General features: G+C 40.9%; 1 protein-coding gene across 1 annotated transcript; it reads right to left on the bottom strand.

The window, feature by feature from the left end:
* Positions 1 to 523: 523 nt before the first annotated feature.
* Positions 524 to 19,927, bottom strand: GLRX3 (glutaredoxin 3). The gene is made up of 11 exons (XM_084290487.1): positions 19,815 to 19,927; positions 15,766 to 15,874; positions 13,004 to 13,078; positions 12,198 to 12,399; positions 7,965 to 8,137; positions 7,807 to 7,868; positions 4,996 to 5,053; positions 3,866 to 3,918; positions 2,777 to 2,816; positions 2,604 to 2,696; positions 524 to 1,202 (listed from the first exon to the last, which is right to left on the bottom strand). Exons 1-11 carry the CDS (start codon positions 19,886 to 19,888, stop codon positions 1,152 to 1,154), a joined length of 990 nt encoding a protein of 329 aa, XP_084146613.1. The 5' UTR covers positions 19,889 to 19,927; the 3' UTR covers positions 524 to 1,151.
* Between the last annotated feature and the right edge of the window lie 4,179 nt (positions 19,928 to 24,106).

The following is a 24,106-nucleotide window of genomic DNA, read 5'->3' as shown; positions in this document are numbered from 1 at the left end:
GATGCACTCAGAACAGTTTATACCAGCATTTTGCAGCTGGAAATCTGTAGCAGCTGATATCGCTGTCACACACAGTGGTCTCTGTGTAACTCACTAGAAGTATTTCAGTATTTCACTGACAAAACCATCCTCTGCAATAAACAGCTCAATAATCTCAGCGCAGAGGCTAGGAACTCAGCCTGAAAGCAAGAGGTGCTTCCCTTGAAGAAAAATACCCTCCCCGTCAGCACTGCAGAAAACATGGACTGTGCTGTATTCTGATTTTTGAAGCTGTTTTGCTTTATTTTTCCCCCGAGGTAAAACATCCAGGACACACTTGAAAGTATACCTGTGCTGTAACTGGTTTGATGGTCAGCCTATTGTTAGAGCTCATTATATTTCTTAGTATTACCAGTACTGAAACAAAGATAAAAAAAAAAAATCCAGAAAAAAAGGATTTCTATATTAACATACAACTACAGAAGTTGTAGCCCAGAAACTACACCTTTCCTTCTAAATGAAGTAACACCGAATACATCAGAAGACTGGCCTAATCATTGCATTTATTGGCTCATTTCCACTAAAATTTAAACATGTCCAAAGAGCTACATTAAAATTGGACTAATATCTGAAATTAACAATTACTGTACCTGCTTAAATAATGAAGATGCACAGTATACAGCTGAAACTCATTAATAACGACTTCCTAATGGTGCACTGGATTAAGGTTTCAACAGCATTTTCTCACTCACGAGACATTAAAATAAATATTAACAGGGACAGAAAGTTATTACACTCCATACCACAGAGGTATTCCCATTAGTATTCTCCTAATGATAGCTGGGCCCCAGAAAGATGCAATTTAGTCCTATACAGTAGTGCAACACATTACTTGACTCTTGAACAGCTGGATGCAATGAATACATAGAAATACAAATAAAAACCCCAAACTTCTTCAGCATTGTATTTTAATTGAAGAACTTGACTTTTTTTTTTATCTTCAATGGAAATACATGTTCACATGTAACATGGTCTTGTGAAATACAGAGTACATAAGAAGCCTTTATTTACTTCTGATCAGTTCCACAGGGTTAAGTTGTATATTGCTCCAATATAATCTAGAAATGAGTAATAGTTCAAAGTACTTCAGTTCCCATTGCTGTCCGTTGACGTTAATTTTCTCCCTTCAGAATAGGCAACAGTTCACCACTTTCTTTTAGCTCCTGTAAAGAAATGTACAAAACAATTATTCTCTGTACATTTTGTGATTACACTAACACGATTTCAACAGGGACAGTTTACAGATCAATTCAGTGGCTATTAAGGGGATGAACTAGACGACCCACTAGAGGTCTCCCTTGACCAAGACTCTTTAAAGTTCATAATCTTGAATTCAAATTGTGTCTATCAAGTAAAAGAGTGCTTATTTAGGGAAAAGAAACCTTCAAAAGAATTGTTATCAACTTTAACAGGTAAACATCCCATGGAACATCTCCTTCTAGATACATCTAAGCATATACAAAATTTTACAGCATCCAAAATGGAAAAACATCACCCACTGTTTTAATGTGTGCTGGTAGCAAAATCTGTCAAATCAGACAATGAGATTTACAAGAGTTATAAATAAGAAGTACTTGCGTGTATTATCTTCATGGCTTAATTCAAATTTTGAGGCTTTAACTTACCAAACAGAGAAAACCAGGAAATGGTTTTAAAATAACATGTGTTGTGGAGTGTGTATTCTTTTCCCACATCTCAAGAGAAACAGCTCTATCTCAGTTTTATTTCATATTATGCTGTGTAATGGAATGCACTTTAAAGTCCTGACAACATTCATCTACCCATACAATTTACTGGGAACCGAATACAGCCTAACACAAATAGACAAATTATATTTAAATACCAGTGAGAGAAGTATTTTGTAGCATCTCTCCAATGCCCAAGACTATACTTACTGATCACTGAAGTAACCCACACACTTGTTAAATAAATAAAATTAAAGTAATCTATATAATTTAAGTAATACCAGTATTTTTAGAACTAAATGAGATTTATTGATTGCATCTTCCCAAGAGTTACAATGTCTGAGGAATTGGCTATAAAACATTCAGACAAGAATGGGCTCAAGAGTATTTGGGGTTTAGAACACTGTGCCTGCTGTTACAAAAATCAAAAACCACAGTAACAGATGCAGATCTATTTTTGTTGCTTCGGGGTCTGTTCAAACAACTACAATAAACCTTACTTTTTTCCAGGAATGAGACTCTTTGGTAGGAAAAAATGTCTCACCCACCTTATTTGAGAAAAGCAATGTCAGAAGTAAAACTAAGAAGAGAAACCTGTAAAAATACACCCACAGGGTAAAAGTGGTCTTTACAGTAACAGTAACTGACTGCTGTCAAGAAAATACATTTCACTGATAAATCTTGGCATATGAGAATGGTAGAGATTTAGAGCTCCTTTCAAGCGTATGTTGAACTAATGGAAGTCACACTAAAAACAACCAAGATGCTCAGTTTCAAGATCCGCGGCCACTACGTGGGCATTTCTGGATGTTATAGGCAGAAAACATTTCTCAAGTTTTAAAACAAGCGGTTAATTTACATTGATTCTCCCATTCTTACCTTAACGATATCCAAGCCTCCAACAAGTTCACCTTTCACATATAACTGAGGATACGTTGGCCAGTTGGAATAGGTTTTTAATCCTTGCCGCACCTAAGAAAAACAACCTGAACTGTAAACTTCAACTTTAGGAAGAGTAACGACAAACGCCAGTGATGGAAAGATTTAATTACCTCTTCATCCTCCAATATGTCGAATGTCTCATAATCAACACTAGAGAGGGAGAAAAAAAAAGGGGTTGTAATAATAAAGAAAAACATAAGCTTCGTAGGCATCAAGAACTAATCTAACAAATATCTAGTTTCATGGGAAACTCCTTACAATGCACAAATGAGAACATGATGTGATAAAAATTAAGCTGTATGGTTTATATTGTTATTGACCGAATGTGTTCAAAGCAATTCTGGTCAGTATTAGCTTTAAAAAAAAAAAGAGAAGACATACTTTGGAAGTTTTTACTACGGGATCATCCAGCTGCCACTTTTTTTTTGCAAGTAATACATGAAAACGCCCACAATAAAGTGCCAATGCAAATTTGAGTACTGGTTGATTCATATTTGTGTTGTGGTATGAAATTTCTTGCATCCAAAGATCTGTCAGCCTTCAGTGACTGGAAAGTACATAGATTCCTTCAAGGGGCAATGACAGGGAATAACAATTTGAATAATCGCTACTTATTTCCGAACTGTGTATTGATATTTACAGTCCTTCTCTAGTTGTCTGTCATCTAAGCCAATAAATCATTCTAACATTTAGTTATCGAGGCAACTGCTTAACCTCACACTAGCAGTACAAATGGCACCTGGGTTTATTCAAAGAAAGATGATACTCATCTCTCTCTCTCTCACTACAGAAGTAACTGCTTTGAAGATGAAAATTGAGACTACCTAACAAGAGGCTCCAAGATTAAGGAAGCTGATCAAGAGGGACCTCTAAGAGGAGCTGCTTATCAGAGTGGAAGGATTTCTTTAATGTCAACAGCAAAAAAATTACTGTTGCAATAACCTGTTCAATCAGAGCAAGACAATCACTATGCAGCAGAGCTAAAGCAGTGCAATATCAGACACACCACGTTTGACTTGGTATCAAATGAACGGAGTAGGGATTTACACTACTGGCTTTTATACAGGGATACTCAAACACTTTTGAGCAAAGAAAATGACATTCTGGGAAGTCTTCCACCATAAATAACGAGTTTGGAAAATATTCAACCGCAGTTGTTAAAACAGAACTGGCTTCCTAAATTACATAGACTTACATACCCAGTATTATTTATGATTTCTATAATTTGCTTGCTGAATCCACATTTTGCAGTCTAGAATGCAAAACACACAGACATTAGAACACATTTCTGCTGTATTTAATCCACAGAATTCCAGCTCCAAGTTACACTAAAGCTATTATCAATTTATTGCTAATGGCAACCTGACTGAATGAGCAATACTAATAATCCTTTTTTCATTCTTCTTTCCACTCTAAGCTTCAAACTCTACTGAAGATCTTTCTTTACATACTTGGAAGTAAATGAGAAGTCTGAGAATATTAACCACTTTCCTCAGCTGCGAAGTGACGCAAGGTGAATCTGTTTTCTAGGTTTGGTGGTATTATCTTGGAAACTAGTGGGGCTTCAGAGCTTTCTTAATGTCCAAAAAGCCAAAGTCATACATAGGTTGTGTATGCCTGGCATGCAGTTGTAAAACAGATTATTTGGAGACTTACTCCACCCTTTCCTTAACCCTTCTGGACAGAGTAGCACACTATGGGCAACCAATAAATATAAAAATACGTGTACAGCAACTCCCACTTCCAATTATTAAATCAAATTACATACTGCAAACTCTTTACATTGACAGTGTGAGGACGCAGAGCACCCATGGCTTTCAAAGCAGCTGTGAAAGTACAATAAAATCAGAAACTGAAAAGGACAGGACACCCAATCCAACCAGGTCACCAGAGGGAAACTTCAAAAAAAAAAAAAAAAAAAACTGTAGCCAAAGTTAAAGTGTCAGGTAATAGTCAAAGAGTACGCTTCAAGTAGGACAGACACCAGGGACAGCACTCAGTACACCAGAAGAAAACCTGTTATCTGCAAAGACAATCAATAAGCCAAGACCAAAACGACATGCACAGTTCTTCCATTCATTCCTGCACTGTAGATCAATTGACAGATGTCACTAAAATCGGAGTATTTCATGCTTGGTTTGTAACAATGCTATCAACATGTGAGCAATATATTTCAATCAGGTAAAACATAGACTGTTCTTTTATTACTCACAGAAGTACCAAATAAAAAGACATAACTTCCCAGAACCACCGATTTTTATTAAGCAAGGAAAAGAAGTAACTAGCTGTTTGAAAGTGTTGCAGAATATACTTTTTTTTTAAATCTTACCTGTTTGTTTCCCTTCATAAAAAGCATCACAGGAGCTTTGTTTATCAAGGCTTTAAGCCTACAGAAAGCAGGAAAAAAGACAAAACAGCTCAGTTATTTCCCAAGCTCTGTTTCAACAAGAAAATAAACGCAAGAAGTGGAAAGACAGCAACCTACAGCTTCAGCAAATGCATTTAAAGCAGCACTACAAGCAATTCCATTTATACTGTTTACAGTACTTTTAGTAAATGACATTGAACAATCCTGTTACTTTTAGAGCAACAATTTACTTTTCTAGATTGACCTCTAAGTATCAAGCAGCAAAAAATTTAGGAGAAACATCCTTTTTGGTTATTTTTCACACAGTATGTGTATTTACTCATATGTTGCTTTTCCATACACTGAATACAGTGTGATGTTTCTTGTTCTACATGCAAGGCAGTCTTGTGAAGAAAAGCCATTCCTAGAATCAGTCACAATCACTACAGACAAACCACTGCTGAAATTCAGGAATAGGTCCACTGTGCCCTGGCTGCTGGTTCACCCACAAAACCAGACAGTCCCCACCTTTCCCTCTCCATTTAGGAAAGCCTTTCTGTGACAACTGACGAAAAAGCAGAAGCTGCCATCCAACAGCTTCTTGCTAAAGGCATGTTACCCTCTGTGAAACACACGGCAGCTGGGCATTTTCTATGAGGTTTCACTCAATGCGAAGTAATCCTAGACTGAAGAATCCAGGGGCTTTGCAAAATACAGATGTTTTGCTGGTGACCTACAGCCTGTGCTACAAACCTAAAACCACCTATTTTTCCATCCAAGTCACCTCTAGGGTAAAAAGCAAGAGTTAAACTAACACTGCAGCAAGGATGAGCTACTGCAATCTCAGCTGGTTCCCCATGCTCCAGATCTGCCTCACTAGAGCAAGCTGATTTCCAGAGTCCGTTTTCCAGGCGATTTTCAAAAGATGACACAGTTCACTGATTAGAAGAGATCAAACACTGAGTAACAGAATCTAGTTAATGCCATCTTGTATTCCACTACCAATTTCCTTCACTTTCTTGAGTCTTAAGACATTTGAGCAGCTAGCCCGTAGGTGTTTCTTTTTTCTTATGAGCAACTGATATAGTGAGCACAGCTTGAAAGAGATGGAAGTTGCCCAAAAATTAAGCATGAGGTTAACTACAAAGAAAAACTAATACGTGTCAGAGTAAAAAACTTCCCTGGTGACAACAGAAAGCAGACCTCAGAAAAAAACTGTTGCACATTAACCTCATCAACTAGCACCTAACTTAAAGAGCAAGAATAAACTAGGCAACAAGAAGCATCTTGCGACTCATCCAGTTTGCCTTCACACCATTTCTGCAGCAAAATTGGATAGAATTGATAAAATTCATATGCCTGTTTATAAGATGCTGCTGCTCCTTTAGGGAGACATTTGCTATACCAATAATTTTGGTCTATTAAAGCCAAGTGTAGGACACTTCAAGTTGTCTTCTCTCCCTCAAACAGACCAGGCAAAGCAAAAAGTGATGTTTAAATTCAGGGAAGTAACAGGGTATGCAATTTTGCAAGAAGATTAACAAAAAGATTAAAGGAAGATTTCTAGAACAGATTTCTTGAAAGTAACATGGTCACAATCTCATTTTTAGATATAATTTAGTCTTAACCTGCAAGAGGTGAGGATTTTTGTGATCTCACTGAAACAATTTACAAGTTACCCTCCTGGAGTAACAATACATGAACTTCAAGCACAGTACAAGTGAAAAGGGAATTTATAACTACACAACTCTGAGAGCGTACTTTATCGCTGTTATCAAAATGGGTTTCATCAAATTAGTTCTCCACTGGGCTGAGAAACCAGAAGACCAGCACCAGTCTCACCCAGCGTTCCTTAAAACCTGCTCTTGCCATCCTCAGACAGCAAGTGGGAAATCTCTGCTTACAAATTTGCCTTCAAGGCACAGGCCACCTTGCCGGTAAATGAGCCTCAGTTTGCATGTCTTAGCGGCACTGCTCACGCAAACCAGAAAGGAGTGCCACACACCAGCATCTTCTCAAAGAGAACGACCTGTCAGATGTACGGAGCTTGACTGCCTGGGGCACGTCGGAATTTCAAACAGGAGTGAATCTTCAAACGGGAAGGTTAAAGGAGGACAAATTGGTTTCCAGACATTACCTCTGATTCAGGAAGCAGCGCTGCCTACTGATGCAGCATATGCTCATGTGGCCAAGGTGAAAGAAAAGAGGAACTGAAGGACAGGAGTAATCAAGAAAAATGAGCAGAAGCCTAAGTATTTTGCCTACAATAACATCATAGCTATGAAGCCTACGTCAAATAAAGGTAGCAGAAGTTACTAGCGTGTTCAGAAGGGGATTTTCTGTTACCTTTAAAGAATAAATTCTTGTTAAAAAAAAGACAAAAATCTATACACTCCTGCCATAATAAAAAATTAACCAATTATAAAGGTAATAAGCAAAGCCTGTACTAACAGTATGGCTTAGTAATTTTATATAAAGAAATGCTTACTGTATAGAAAACAGAACATGTTAATCAACTTGAATTAAAGATTATAGGATTTCTGTAATTGAAAGGAAATTTGGGGACCTTGAGCAACCTGATCTAGTGGAAGGTATCCCCCTGCCAAGGCAGGAAGGTTGGAACTAGGTGATCTTTAAAGATGACCTTGAGTCTTTACAACTTAAACCATTCCAACTTACTGATAAAGTCAAAGAACAGGAATTTAGGAAGTAAATATAGGTGTTTTGTAAAAATGAAAAGACAGGAAATCTCAAGAACAGACCTCCTTAAAATAATAACATAGTACCTCATACCTGTCCTCTAACTTCTGTGCCTTCGGACAGATTGTATCCAGTTCTCCAGAAGCCTCAAGTTCCTAGGGATTGGAGAAGAAAAATCAGATGTAAGAACAAAAACAAAACCCACATGCTTCTGACTATTACCAAGATTAAGAAATTTCTCATTATCTAACCTTGATAATATCAAGTCCACCTATAAGCTCTCCAGCTACATACAACTGTGGATAAGTTGGCCAATTAGAATATGTTTTCAGGCCCTGACGAACTTCTTCATCAGAAAAAATATCAAAACTGCTAAATGAAATACCATGTTTGTTCAGTATCTCCACCATTTGTTTGCTGAAACCTGCAAACAAGAAAATAAATATATGTAAGTTTAAGCACGGTATTGACATACCTGCATTAAGCTTCATTCAGTAAAAAATATGCAATTCTTCCATATAGGAAATTCCCAATAAGTTATAATGTGTTATATATTGCTCTATTGATATTCTCAAATAGTATAAAGGAGGAAAAAGCGTGTTTATTACTGGGAGTACAAGTACACAGACAGCTTGGTAAGCCTGGAGCTTCCCTACATGCAAAACTACACAGTAACCTTCAGATGCTTGCCTGTTGTTCCAACACACTGTTAAAGCTAAATGCACTCTTATTCTGTCTCCTCCAGCTCTTCTCCACGCAGCATTCATAAACACGAAGAGCTGCTCAGTAAGTGTAACAGCATCTTCAGCAGCCTTCATTTCATCCCTCCACTGGCATATCATTTTCTCTGCTGCTGTCATTTCTCTAGCTACTACTGACCTTCCTTCTGTTGCACCAAAACCAGTGGAAGTTGACAGTGCAGAACTGGGATTCAAACCCACTACTACGTCACTGATTTAACTGAGAAACTTGGCTTTAATGTTTGTTTCCTAATACTTTTATTTTACGTGTATGTCCTTTCCTACTTCAGGGTAAAAATGCAGATTCCTCCATTTTTTAAACTTCATGTTCCCATGAGTATATAATATTATTTAACCACCCTTGTGATACTTGCATACCATGCTTTGTTTCTCCGTTTATGACCAATTTTCATTGAGCCTTACTCAAACATTTTCTTCTGAAGGATATTAAGCAGTGAATATTACAGTGTAAACATCCAGATTTTATAAATTATGTGGCCAACCTCAGAAAAAAAAGTTACTCCCTTCTGTAACTAAGAATCTTCTTCCAAATAAAATCATCATGTCTTCTATAAGAAGTTGCATTTGTGAAAATTCTGGTATTACAGAACTTAACTAAATCTTCTTACACTAGGGGGAAACGCACATAAAATTTCATTTTCCAAACAATTCTCCTTCTTTTCTATTTTAAATTTGCCATTCTCTTTTATTAAAGTGAAACATGAAATTGATGTCTCCAAAAGAAAATTTTAAGACAATTACTCTCCACAGAAACTCTTTGAAATTACTTTAAAACCACAACCCCACACCCCAGGCCGTATCCTTCAAGTCAACAAGTCCATTCTTTACGGGCTAATCTGAAAAGAAACCTTAGCCTTTGATGCTCAATGTCACCTTCATCCATTTAACACTTCCACCAATGCGAAGGCACAAATGGTCCTCTGCAGAAGACAGCAGCCTACCACGTTTCACAGTCCAGCACAGATATTTAGTCTGTAAAGCAAATGGCTAGGAAGAGGTCTGCTGTACTTTATAGCATAAGGAAGGCAAGGACTGGATCATTAGAGCTAACGAGCAGGTCTCGATCCAGAACTCCACTGCTCCTCTACTTGCCCTGCTACAAAAATTAAGCTATTCAGAAGGAACTGCTAAAAACATAGCCACGCACTGAAAGATTCTGAAGTTTTGCTGCATTTTTAACACGCGTTCTTATCCCAAAGTATTTCAACACCTACTGCTGCTGTTTTAGTGAACAGCCCTTCTAATAAAATACAAACCCACTAGATCAGTGCCATGCACTTTGCAAAAGCAATCCCTGAGCATCTGCCCCTAACACCACGTGATCATGTCTTAGATCTTCTCCAACTCATTCTTGCATAGTCAAATGCCCTTGCAATCCTACTAATTCCTAAAAGAGCTCCAACACGCGCTGTGCAGACAGATGAAAACCTCTACACAAACGTTAAAAAAAAGATGATGCTTAAAGGCTTTAATAAAGGGAAAAAAGAAGCTTTAAATTAGAAAACGACTCGGAGTGCCATACAAGAATAACCTTTGATTTCAGCTTGCAAGACCACCTATTAGTTTTTGAAATATGGATTTTTACTACAGCTTTCTGCAGTTTTCACGATCTGCAATGTATTGAGATATGAAGTAGCAGTATTTATATGTATGGCATCTAAGTTGCTTTTCTTTCTACAACCGAAGTGTTAAGTTCATGTACAGCCTGAAGTAAAACACAGATTCTGAATTTTTCCATACATCTGGGAGTTCATTAGCAAACAGCTAAAGGCTGATTGCTGATGGTTATTCTATCACCAATACATTAGCTCATTTCTACTGTAAGAGGCAGTGGGGGGGGAAGCTTTATTTTAGCTGTAGGCAATTACATGCAAACTAGAAAGATTGATTGGCTGTGTTTCATTTTGAAGGGTTATGGTAGCAGTCTGCAAGTATTATGCTTAGGGATGAAGTGCCAGAACAGCTTCACTTTCATAACAAAAGATTTAGGTTGAATTTCTGAGGAAATACTATGCACACATTACATGGAATAATTAAACTGAACAAAACATTTTAAGCAATTATCTACAAAGTCACAAATGCCACTCAGCCTAAATAAATGGCTTCATCAATGAAGCAAATAAATGCTATGGCAGGCCGAAGGGATCTGATGAAATAACCCAATGACCACAGCAACCACCTACAGCTGCCAGGACCCACGCAGAGGGGACAGAGCTTTCCTTACCCTATGCTTTGCTGTTTTTTCCAATGGAGGAGCCACAAACTACAAAAAGATTTCAAGATTTTAACAAAAGGTTACCTTATTTCACCTCAAAAAAGGCTGTGTCCATTCAAGGATGTCCGACCCAGCTTACTAACACCTCCCAGCTACTGCCAGGAGCTATCAAAGCAAACAAAGTGCCTGCTTTAGGCTAACTACAAAATACGGAGCTGTCCATTCAGATGATGCTGGGTGTTGCACTACATTTTAATACATGCATCTATTTAGGTAAGCACCTCCTTTGTATTTTTCAGGGGGTACCAGGGGTCAAATACAGGAACTGAAAGTTTGAAGAAATACCTACTTGACCACATTAACACAAGCACATGAACCTGTGTTAGACTTTTAATTCACTTTCCATACTGGGTTTATGCCACTGTACCTAACTGTCCATAGGTTTGATGCCTCCACATGTCTTTTTGGTTTCTGTTTTTAAACAGCCTCTCCCATCAATGAAACACCCAGACATCCGTGAGGGGTCTTTTCCCTACATACCTTTAAATCTGCCCAGCAGCCTGCTCAGCACCCACAGAGGAGCTGTGCCGTGCCCATGCTTCCAGCTGGTGCTGCCCAGCCCCGCGGCTGCCTCAGGTGAAAGGAGAAGCCGGGCATGCAGCAGGTCAGGGCAGAGCTGCCCCTGCCTGCACAGTGCTCATGGGCTCACCGAGGACACAGCAAGAGCCGTGCCTCCCCTCGCAGCTCGCCACACGCCCGCCAAACTCACAGCACAAGCACAGCTCGCTACAGCACTGCCACGTCAGCAGCCAGCACAGCGAAACCTAAACACACAGCTCAACAACCTGCCCCAAGCAGGCACCCCAAGCACTCACCAACCGTCAGGGCTCGTCAGAACACTGCCCTACGACTTGGGGTTATTGCAGGATGTATGGCTGCACCTCACAGATCTACTTCGGAATAACCCAAAACTTTGTCAAGCACTGATCCAGGTAGCTGGGAACCACACACTCTAGATGGTGAGCAAGGATTAAAAGCATTAGGCTTAAGAAAAAGCATTTCCACCCTGGCAGAATCATACTACTGTCTTTCAATTTTACCAGCTAGAATGGCTTTATTTTCTTTTTCCAAAATGGCAACAGCAATGCCAGAGGTTAGTCAATTCTTATTATTCCTTGAATTGAACCATTCTCTTCAGACTATGTTACATTTTTAACACGTGTAACAAGGCACAAAATAAACAGCAACTGAACCTCAGGAAAAGCTTCCCAGTTCAGGGATAGCACTGCACGTGTTCTGTGGGAAGCACCTGTTCTGTCATTCCGTTTCCAAAATTTAAGCAAGGGAACAGCAGTGCTCTAGCTGCAGATAAGCAGTATGCTAACACCTTCATGTTTCTAAGCATGCAACACACTGTTGGGATGTAACTCCACACAACCGAGTAGTTCTGAAAAAACAGCCTGAAGCAAGCGTTGCCATATTGAACGTGAACTTCAGAAAATCCTTACCACAACGAGGCTCTTTCGGAGAGCCTTTCATGAACAGCATGCAAGGGGCAGCATTGATGAGTTTCTTCAGACGCGCAGTCAGATCTTCCTTTGCACTGTCGTTGGAGCCAGCAGACACGGAACTGCTGGACGCGTGGCGCTGGACTTTCTTGGTCAGCTCGGGGGCATGTGCACCATCCAACCTGTCAACTTTCTGAGAATTCTAGGGAAGCCAACACACAGGCTTGTGTTAAAGGATTAAATCCAGAATTTGTACCGTCATAAAAAATAGTAAAAACCACCATAAAAAATAGAGATTTTCAGATGCAGAGCGGATTACTGTATTGATCTTTCAGCCAATCTTTAGTTTGAGCTGACTCGAGACTCACACCATTCTGTTAGCCTGCTACTCTTAACACTAGCAAAGTTTGCTATTAAGAGAGTGATAAAGAAAATATTTTGAATTTTATCATCACAGGCAAATGTGCTCCATACACACTTGTCGTTTCTACCAAAAGATTATTTGCTCATTTACTTTGTCGTGCTGTAGTACTATAGCTAGGGAATATTACCAAAACATATGACCCAAGAAGGTATGACAGCTAAAATAAAACCTTTATAGGAAACCCAAAGCAATTAAGGAAGCTCTGAAATATTACACAGAATCATTTCTGTTTACTTTTTTAGGTTCGACTGGATGGAATAGATCAGACACGCAAATATTTCTTCATTGTGAGAGTTCTTACCAAGTTTCTGCTTTTCCAGTAGTAATAAAAAAAAGTATACATATTAGAAGCTCATTTTCTCTTAAACCCATTTTCTCTTACCTTAAAGAATAAGAAGGTTGGAACAGAACTAATTTCATATTTTTCAGACACTTCAGGCACAGCTTCAGCTTCCAGCTAAAAAACAAGAACAAGGAGAGAGAAAGATAGTTTTATTTTCATAATCTTCTTTAAAGCTCAATTGTGGATGTCAAACCTGCCTAAAATGTTCTTCAATACGTTTTATCCATTTTAAAAGGAATTTGATACCGAAGTTTGTGACATATTTGCATTTAAATGAGACTCACTGGGTTGGCGTGTCATCCACTGAGCCTACAGTGTCAAAACAGGTTCAGAGGTTTTTATTTTGTTGCACATTTCCAAAGATGCCTGGAGGCTGCGAATAAAATTTTTGGTGCACTGGTGACCTAGTAAATTTTCAATCATATGCAGCTACTACTATATTGAAATCCATAAATCATTGACCCCAGTTATGTCATGATCACAGTGCTTATTTTCTGCCCACAGCAATTCTTGCTGTTTGCTCTATTGACTAATTTCTAGGGGCTGTACATCACGACTGACTTTTGCAGCCTTCTGCAAATTATGAAGCAAAAAGGAGCATTTCTTCAATAAGCTATTGATGCCTACTAAATTTTATTTTTAACTCCTACAAGGCTACTAGGTGTTGAGTGCAAAGCTTGTTTAGATTATTGGTTCTAATCTTATTCAGCCTCCAAAGGCACACCTTGAAACTACACAATGTAGGAAATTATCAAGAAGATGCATCTTTTAATTGACTCAGATTTATGGTTTTCTATGCATGGGCTAAAAGATTACTTGAGGGACAGAAGTTACAGCGCGACTGTTTAAAACGCTAGCTCTACAGCAACTGCAGAGTTAATGGTAAAAAAAATTGCTAATAGATATGTTTCAAACAGAAGCCTGCGATCAAGAATACAGAAGAAAAAGCCTTTCAGAACCTTCTTCCCCAAACCACACGGTGACACTTCAGGAACAAGCACCGAGAGCTACTTAACAGCTTGCCCTCGCCCTCTTGTCCAAGCCTACTGCATTATTTCAGACATTACTGATCGCTCTCACTCAGCTGAAACGTAGCAAACCTCTGAATATTTTAACACTACAGCATGTTTTGATTTGCTCAAGCCATACAGGCTCTTGCTGAACACCAGAACAACCCAACAGAGTAACTCAGAACAGAGTTCATCTTTGCCTCTACTCCTGTAAATGCTCCAACAAGAACAGAGAAACTAAAGCTGTAAACTGAAACCTGGAAATAGATTTCAATTAGCTGGCCTCCTCCGAGGGGAAGATGATTAAATGACATATCCATATGAATTTTTCTTTTCCAGTAAAGTTTCCTGCTTACCTTATTGTTTATGTTCCACTCTGGTAAGGTTCACACACACAGAACAGATTTCATTTCTTATTCCAGTAACTTGCTCTTATCAAAACACTGTTTCTATTTCTCACCATAAAAACACTTCCATTTTAACCAAGGCAAGGATCTTAAAATTAGGATATGCAACAACTAACATGAGAAATTGCGTTTAAAATAACTTCAAGATTTACTGTCAGTGCTGAAGTTTATTTCACTATTCCTTAGCTCTGTCCCAGAATGCGACTGTTCAGGATTTGCACTGCGGTACACCACTCTGGGTCAGCCAGCTGTAACCATCTGGTGAGCTAAAAGGCCAAAGAAGATTCAGATTCTGGCTACTCTGGACCACAGACCAAAATCACACAGAGAACCTCCAAAAACCACACACATCCCCATGAGGAATTAAAAAAAGAAAATCCATAGCAAGAGAATTTACCCAAGACTTTCCGCAGAGTGCTTTCTCTAAAGCACTACAGGAGTTTTGGTGGGCTAAGGGGGCAGGTGCGATTGCCTCAGCTTTGCAACACGTGGCTAGAAAAGAAGGAAGTTTTCAAACTTTCTTGGAGCTATTAATAAAGCTAAAACAATGCCATAAAAACACGCATCTCCAATTTTCAAAATGTTGAAAATTAGTCCTTTGATGCTCTAGTCCATAAAATAACCCAATTAAAATAGTTCCATCCTCCTGTTTTACAGGAAGAAATACCAACCGAGAGAGGGATCATTAAAAAAAACACTAAAAGCTGTCATAAATCAAATGAAAATATTCACAAACAGCTGGCTGTTCCAGTACTCCCTGCCCCCACAATCAGAGGCATCTCATTAACAAGCATCAACGTTGTGTAAGCTTAAATTGTCTTTCCCATAAACCTCGTGAAAATTACAGTTCATCTTAAGTATCAGACAGAGAATCAACTCAGATATCCATATGAATCCTGGGATCTATGCAGCCAACTAGTAACATCGTGGGAACAAAAGAGACCTCCAGTAATTAAGAACCACCGTTCTTTTCAAATGGCATCTCAAAACCACGGGTAAAAAGTCACACTGCAAAAATACAGCTGTACACAGGAGGTACCAAGATGCTGCTGGCACAACTTTAAAGGCTGATTTGTTAGATGAAGTAGCTAATGAAAGAAACCTCTTCATTGTATCTTAGCAGACTGATATGATTCCTTTTTTTTTTTTCCATACCAAGATAAAATGAAGATGTTATTTAAGCTTGCAGTGTCATGTTTGGATGAAGTGAGACCTTATATCCCACAAAATTTTCGATATACCTCTTCCACACGTTCAACTCTTATCTTCAAGCACAAGAACAGCTGTACTTGTACTTCGTAGCACTCTGTTCCCTCATGTCAGAAAAACAGCTCTCCCCTGCTTAAAACAAGCCCAGCTCAGCTGCCTGGCCTTGGGGACTTACCGTCACGAAGGTGACATGCGTGTGCTCCTTGGCGAGCGTGGCCATGACCTCGTTCATCTGAGCACACTGAGGAGCCCATGGCGCCCAGAAGTGGACAACTACGAGGGACCTATTAAAAAAAAAAAATAACAGCATTTATTTTTACGTTAGAATTAGGCAGTATAAAAGTTGGATCTGCCACGCACACAAACGCACGTATCTTCCTGAGACAGAAATCAACAAGGCAAACTGAGAACATTTTCTATAGCTTGCGGGGAAGACAACCCCACTGCTTCTTCAGGAACTGCACCAAAACCCAACGCCACTGCTAAGGTGATGCACAGAAACTGTCATCGTGTGTTCTGATAGCTAAGGATCATCTGTGGGAACATCAGACAGCAAGCAGCAGCTGGAACAGTAGAGATCAAGTGAAATACCATGGGATGCAGCTCGGGAGATGATGAAGATGAAGCTCTCAGGCACCCCACATCTCTCCCCCGCCAGGTTTTGGGTTCAGAAGCCCTGGGAGCTGCAGGCCTGAGCCCGGCTCCTCTCCTAGGCACCACAACTGCCCCTTGCTCCTTATCTGGGAAACAATGTGGGAACTTTTCAAGTCAGCTAGGACTTTCATAAAAACTCCGTACCATAGCGACTGAAACACCCTATTCTGCTTTAACTTCTTACTCAACTTCAGCGTTTCCTTGAATGTTTGGTATTAATCAGACAGCATTTAAATGATTTATTCTTTACTTATAAATGGGATTTGATACAGACTCCTTGAGAGCCCTCAGGTCTCATGTGACCGCTCAATGTGACGCACTAATCCCAGAGCTTCATTCAGCAAATCCCACCAAACCGGGTACCACGAGGTAGCTCTCACAAGCTCAACCAAACAGCCTTTGATGACAACAGTGACAACAGATTTGCATTTTATTTTCAACTCCATTTTCCAGGTTTGCTTAAGTCAAAACCACTGGATAACAGGAGATGCAGAATAAAACCCATGCAGTGTAGTGTTTTTAATGTGCTTCGAAAAAGATGCAGAAGTCAACGCAACCATACCCTGGAAGCCATTTAGTGTCTTTCATCAGTAAATAAGGAAAGTTCACAATAAATTGTAATAGCCCTGTGGGCAGCACGACATCCATATCGGAACAGCAGCTGTGTTATCTGAGCACGTATTGTGAATACAAAGCTGAATTCAATTCAGCCACAGAACTATAGAGTTCATAAAGCTGATTTTCCAAAGCAATTCCAGGAAACCTTGGTAGAAATGCAGACTAATTAGGGCAGTCTTTTTTCCCCATTGTGCCACCAGTCAGAGCAAGGTTCTGCTCTGAAAGCTGATTAAAACTTGGCAGGACTTAGAGGCTAGCGACAGCTGAAGGCAAGGAACGGCAGGACAGCTCCGTTTTCCTGCAGCACCAGCCTCGCAGGCTTAGACCTGAGCACGGGGACAGCTCAGCACCTCCCGCGCTGCCATCTGCACAGATTCTTCCAGCACTTTCCTACGAGTCACCAACAGCACCGATCCCAAAGGCAAACAGTCTCTAATTACAAGAAAACAGCCGTGCTATTAACAAGAACTACAAGCTCTCCTACTAACTACGAGAACTCAGCTTTGGACTGACTTCACTGCCCACAGCTGACGCTAGATCTGAAATCCTCATTTAAATGATTTATTCTTTACTTATAGATGGGATTTGATAGACTCGTTGAGAAAGCTCAGGTCTTGTGCTCAAAGTAACACGTGAATCCCAGAGCTCTGCTCAGCACGCAGGTTTTGAAGCCAATGCTCGACTGAGCCCATCAACGGAGGGGAGACCAGGACAGGGGAGGAATCCTCCATCTGCACATGAGGGCCTGGGCACAGCAGAGAGAATTTTAAAACGCCAGAGGCAGCAGCAGGTCGGTATCTTGGGGAACAGACCATGCTCTGATGCAGAGTAATTGAGAAATTTGCTCCAGGGTTTGTTTTTCCTGTACCTGCCCATCACAACCTTCATGTGAAGTTCCGACCTGGAGGCCTCCTCCAGCACTGTTCTTCATGCACACGCTGCTTACTTACACCAGGAAGAGCTCAGGGAACTTGCTCCAAATGGACCAAAGCTGAACAAGTTATATTTTAAAAAAATCAAGTTTTACGATGTCACTGTAGTCATGACAAAACAGGCTGTTCTACCTTGGTCTCCTAAAGCTTCTAGGCTTAATAAAAGAGAACAAAGTGGATGCAGTTGTCAAGCTGTCACAGCAACTGTACAATGCCTGCATACGTAGGAAGAATTTGCATCTGCTGAACTGCAAGCAGGGCAAGGGATGCTGCCCGGGGCTAAAACCATGCAGGGGGAGAACGCGCAGAAGCAGTCTGTGGCTCCACATCAGGCCACAGCACCAGTAACATCACACCGATGTCTGCATGTGCCAAGCAGAGAGAAGGGACAATCACAGCTACTTAACGTTCACTTCCCCAGAACCTGGTGTTTCCTTACCCACATATAGCTGTGGTGCACTTCACAGAGATAAAAATTAAATATTTATTTTAAATTAATTTGCACCAAGGTTTTTGTTTTTGTTTTAAACAAAAGCTCACTCAAAGAAGCCTAAATTCTGTAATTACCCTCTCGGTACCTGAGCATTTTAAATGAAGCTTGAAAAACACAAAAGTAATTCAAAGGATTATTGTTAAAGAAGGAAAAAAAAATACGAGTTAACAAAATGAAGCAGATTAGTGATTCTAAACAACATATTTCCTATATTCAACCACACTATATCTAAAGTAAATTACCATTACCCACAAAACAGAATAGAAACAAAAAGGTTATATCATGCCCCAATGTTTCTCTTCCTGCATCATTCCGTATTTCACATTCTGGGGGTAAACTTTGGGCTCAAAAATTAAAATTCACTTCCTCCACCACTGACACTTTTCTTTACCTTGAGTAGCCACAGACAAGTTACAAGGATGTGTCACACATTCTGAAAGTCCTGTTTCTGCCTTACAGAAAAAAAAAATTGCTAGAGACAGACTCACAAAGCTCACCTTTAAAACAAAGAGTCTGTTGACTGTAGAACCGGATCAGTGAGATGTTCTCTACTTAGGAAATCTAGGAAATAATTGCTCCGTAATCCACCCACTTTTTAAGCCTATATGGCAAATGTTTAGTAAGTACTTATATTCTTTCTTTGACCAGCAGCCCAAATTACTTGGGTTTATACACTGACTTTTCTAAAATGTTAGGCTATGCAAAACAACAGACTACAAAACGATGAGAGAAGAGACTCAGAAACTTTGAAGACGCTGACTCAGTTCATCTTCTGAAACTCCAAAAATTTAAACGTTTTGGAAAAAAGTAAACCTTCAAATTTACACTTCTTCTGTAATACAGTGCTTACTAATAAGTTGATGCAAGAGATTAATTTTTCTGGAACAAGAACTCCTGAGAAATTAAGCGTCAATGTAAAGTGACGACATTTGCAAATGATTAGCGGCAATCCTATTAGCTTGGAAAAAGAACAATTCCTTTAAAAAAGCAAAGTTAGCAGTAAAATAGCATTAGGATGAACCTTAGAAGTTCTGTGTGTTTCTGATCTAAACACTTATCTCTAAAAAAAAATAAAATATTCCTTTAAGAAACTTTTGCCTTTCCCATTTCATTATTTCAGTGAGCATTTAAAATTGTTTTGACATTACTCACTTTCACATTCATTTTGTGAATCTAAATACAGAAAATAAGCTAAGCAAGCTAGGGTATATTTGCTGATTTATCACAATTCAGAAATGAGATCAGTTAAAATATATACATACACGATTTGGGGGAGCTGTGTGCTGTTAGCTCTGTGAGCGAAGCTTCGTTTGCTCTTTTTGGTTTCTTAGCAGTGAGGAAAATGAAGATAAAACACCAAAACCAAACACTTTCAAGTTCGTTGGGCCCCCCCCCCCTCAGGCCGCCCCCTGAGGCAGCGCCTGCCCCAGCGGCGGGCCAACCCCCCCCAGTACTCGATAACCCCCACCCCCCAATACCCGGCACCCCCTCCCCGGTGCCCGCTGCCCCTCCCCGGTGCCCGCTCACCCTCCGGGCTGCCTCAGGAGCTGCCCGAGCTGCTGGGCCGAGCCGGCCGCCGCCACCACCCCCGCCGCCGCCATGGCCGCCTGAGGAGGAGGAGGAGGAGGAAGGGGAGGAGGAGGAGCCCTCACGTGAGGGTCCCGTCACGTGGGGCGCCTCGCGGCGCTTCGCGGCGCGTCATAGGCGGGCGCAGCCCGCGCAGGCGCAGAGCCGCCCCGCGGCGCAGGCGCTGAGGGCGGGAAGGGCTGAGGGGGAGGATTGAGGGGGGAGTCCTGTAGTGGTGCCCGGCGGTGTCAGACGCTGTTGTGAAGGCTTTCCCGTTATGAAGGAACAAAACAGCCGCTTATCTCACAAGTCTTAGAGATATTTCAAAGTAAAATTAAAAAAAAAATCAGTCAGTGGTGTGTTCCTGAAGGGTTCATGTCTATAAATCACAGCGGTCACCAAAAAGCGGTCACCAAGTCAAGACCACTCATGTTCTGCAGAAGAATATCCATAAAAAGAATTAAGGATACCTAAATAAAGTCCGAGTATGGATTAACTTAACTACTTTTCCATAATCAACAGATTAAACAAGACCTAGAGTTTCTCTTCACCTTTACAAACGATTATTAATCAAGGCTTTCCTTACCGAAGTAATGCACCTTCTGTTTCTAGTGAAGCAAGGACTTAAAGATTTCAATCTAATGTAGTTTACACACTGAAGGAACCCAGAAGTTTACAGAATATAATACTTCACAAATGAGAACGCAAAGTTTGAAAAAGAAGTAATGCGGGTGTGAGAGACGTGTGTCTAAAGTCAACCCTGCGGTGTGTGAGGGCAGGCAGGCAGCCCGGCAGCATCCTTGGCTCTTGCCTTGTGGCCTCTTCAAAAGCAAGATCAGGGCAATAATATTTCCAAGCACCTTGACAGAGGAACATACACACCGGAAAATAATAGGTCATTTGATTACACTCTTAATAAAAGGTACAAAAGGAGAGGTTGTTTGTAGTTCCTGCCATTCATATCAGGTTGCCGTTCATAGACTAACAGAATCATTAGGGTTGGAAAAGACCCTTCAAGATCATCTGGGCCAACTGTACCCTTACCACCAATGTCACCACCAAACCATGTCCCCAGGCACCACATCCAACCATGCCTTGAACACCCCCAGGGATGGTGATGCCACCACCGCCCTGGGCAACCCATCCCATGGGCTGACAGCTCTTTCTGAGGAGAAATGTCTCCTCATTTCCAACCTGAACCTCCCCTGGTGCACCTTGAGGCCATTCCCTCTGGTCCTATCGCTAGTTACCTGTGAGAAGAGGCCAACCCCGGCTCCCCACACCTTCCTTGTTCAAGAGGGCAAAAAGGTCTCCCAAGCCTCCTCTTCTTCAAACTAAACAACCCCAGTTCCCTCAGCCGCTCCTCATAGGACTTGTGTCCCAGGCCCTTCACCAGCTTCATAGCCCTTCTCTGGACACACTCCAGGGCCTTGAAGTCCTTCTGGTAGTGAGGGGCCCAAAGCTGAACACAGCACTGGAGGTGCGGCCTCAGCAGAGCTGAGTACAAGGGGACGATCACCTCCCTGGCCCTGCTGGCAGCACTATTCCTGACACAACCAGGATGCTGTTGGCCTTGCTGGCCACCTGGGCACACTGCTGGCTCATGTCAGGCGAGCACTGACCAACATGCCCAGGTTCTTTTCCTCTTCACAGCTTTCCAGCCACCGTGCCCCAAGCCTGTAGCGCTGCATGGGGTTGTTGTGGCCAAAGTGCAGGACCTGGCACTGAGCTATGTTGAACCTCATCCCGTTGGCCTATGCCCATCGACCCAACATGTCCAGGTCCCTCTGCAGGGCCTTCCTGCCCTCTGGCAGATCAACACTTCCTCCAGCTTGGTGTCATCTGCAAACTTACTGAGGGTGCGCTCAATTCCCTCATCCAAGTCATCAGTAAAAATATTAAAGAGGATGGGCCCCAACATCGACCCCTGGGGAACACCACTGGTGACCGGTCACCAGCTGGATGTCACTCCGTTCACCACCACTCTCTGGGCCTGGCTGTCCAGCCAGTTGGTAACCCAGCACATGTCCAAGCCATGGGCTGCCGGGTTCTCCAGGAGAATACTGTGGGAGACAGTGTCAAAGGCCTTCAGGGCCTACCTGTTACCATTAAATTACAAAGGCCTATCACCATTACAAAGGCCTTCAGGGCCTACCTATTACCATTACCTACAAAGGCTGCCCAGGACCTACCTATTACCATTTTCCTTCCATTCCTTTGCCAAGATTCTCTCTTGAAAAGAATCCGACATAATGTCAACCTGAAATTAGATTTTCACTCCAAGCTTACTGCTTGTAAATATGCAGCTGCTACAATTCGTGCCACTGAAACCAGGATTACCACAGGTGAAGGAGAATCACATTGTGCAGAAGTGGAACAGGATGAGAGTGAATATTTTATTAGATTTTGTCTAATAATATTTTTATCCTTTTGATGCAGAAAGAGACAAAAAAAAATCCAAAATACTCTTATGCCTGTGCTGTGGAAAAGATGGTTATAAAGCATCCTGAAGAATTTTTACTGTTCTTATAAATTTAACATAAAGTCTTGATACACTGCTGGACAACGTTTTGTCTGAGATCTTAAAAAGCATAACAGAAATTAATCCAAAGTAAAATGTTTAGTCCATTGAGTTACTCTCTGTTCTCAAGTAGTACTTCTAAGAAAAAAAAAAATTAAAAAAAAAAAAAATATATATATATATATATAAGCATTTATAATGATAACAAAGAAAAAGTAAGGTGTAACTATATATGCTTTCCCGAAACAATCTTTAGTTGACATAAAGTACACTGCTGCCTCGTTACACTAATAGGGAAAGACCTGTGGGTTACACCACAACAGCTAAGAACAGATTGTTATCAGACCGCTCTAGATCTTCAACATTCGACAATGTTTCAACAACTTTTGAAAAGCAGCAAGTGAAGAATGTATCTGAAAATTTTGATCTGTTTTAAACTAAAGGGGAGTAGGTTATGACCAGACATTAGCAGGAAATTCTCCCCATGAGGGCGGTGAGGCCCTGCCCAGGCTGCCCCAGGAGCTGTGGGTGCCCCATCCCTGGCAGTGCCCCAGGGCTGGGGGCTTTGAGCAGCCTGGGCTGGGGCAGGGGGCTCACTGGGGGGGAAGGGAGGAAGGAAGAGGGTGGGAGGAAGGTGGGGGGAGGCAGGTGGTCTGTGGGGTCCCTGCCAAACCAAACCATTCCATGATCGTGAAGCAAGATCACCACAAGTTGTCTTAACAGTCATACGTTTATCTTAACTTCTGTCATGATGAAAGCAGAGATTCAAAGAGACTTTTCCCAGGCATGATTAGAACTATGAGAACTTGGTTCCATTTTCTGATCTCTGCGTCTCTTGTGATTTGAGAAGAAGGGAGGGCAACCAGTTCATTCTGTACATTTTCTCTTGACATTTTAACCTACCAGAAAATCAGTGACATAATCGGGAATTTTCAATAATAGAAAATCTTTGGGAAAGATGTATTTGGGATTTTACATCGCATTTTGCTTTTAAAAATTACTGATCCTTTCAGTCACCAAAGAAGCAAAAACTTGTAATTTTTTTCCCCATAAAATATTTATGCAGTTCAAAGAAAATAATTTTGCCTAAAATCCAAATTCCTTCTTGTGATAGAATAACATCAGACAGATTCCCTATTTCTATTTTAGATTTCAATTTGAAAAAAAATAAAATAAAATAAAAATCCTTCCCATATGAAATAATCTAGAACAGAAAGAACATAGTATGTAACCTCCACCTGCAGCTCTCATGACTGAGGAAAAGCATTAGACTGTGTAGAGTGGCACAGGCCGCAGGCCATGAGTAAAACTATGGTGTGTTATTTCACAGACAAATCTGTTCTCCAAGGGTAAACTCTTTCCCCTTTTGTTTCCCAGTGCCACAGAAAATGTGCGTTTTGGTTGCCCCAAGCTCAGGTCCCCTCCATTCAGCTCAGGGTCGTGCCCTGCCCGCTGCTCAGAGCTGCCCGCTGCGGAGCCCAGGGTTAAGGCGCTTTCTGGCCAAAGCTCCTCGTGAGAGCACCTCATCCTGCTTCAGCTGGATGTAACTTCTCAGAGTAAATATCTTCCTCTGTAGCCTGTGTCAGCTACAGCCACGTCCCCTAATTTAAAACTTCATTCTTCAATAAGGTTCACAAGACCTTCTCAAGGTTCATTTGGAAGGTAAAAGCAAGGATTGCTGTTAAAAACGTATAGGCCCACTGAGACGCAGGAGACCTAAATCTCCCTAACA

The sequence above is a fragment of the Netta rufina genome, assembly GCF_964035555.1.
Source record: "Netta rufina genome assembly, chromosome: 7".
In the NCBI taxonomy this organism is placed as follows: Eukaryota; Metazoa; Chordata; class Aves; order Anseriformes; family Anatidae; genus Netta; species Netta rufina.
This window is presented reverse-complemented; position numbering and strand designations above follow the sequence as displayed.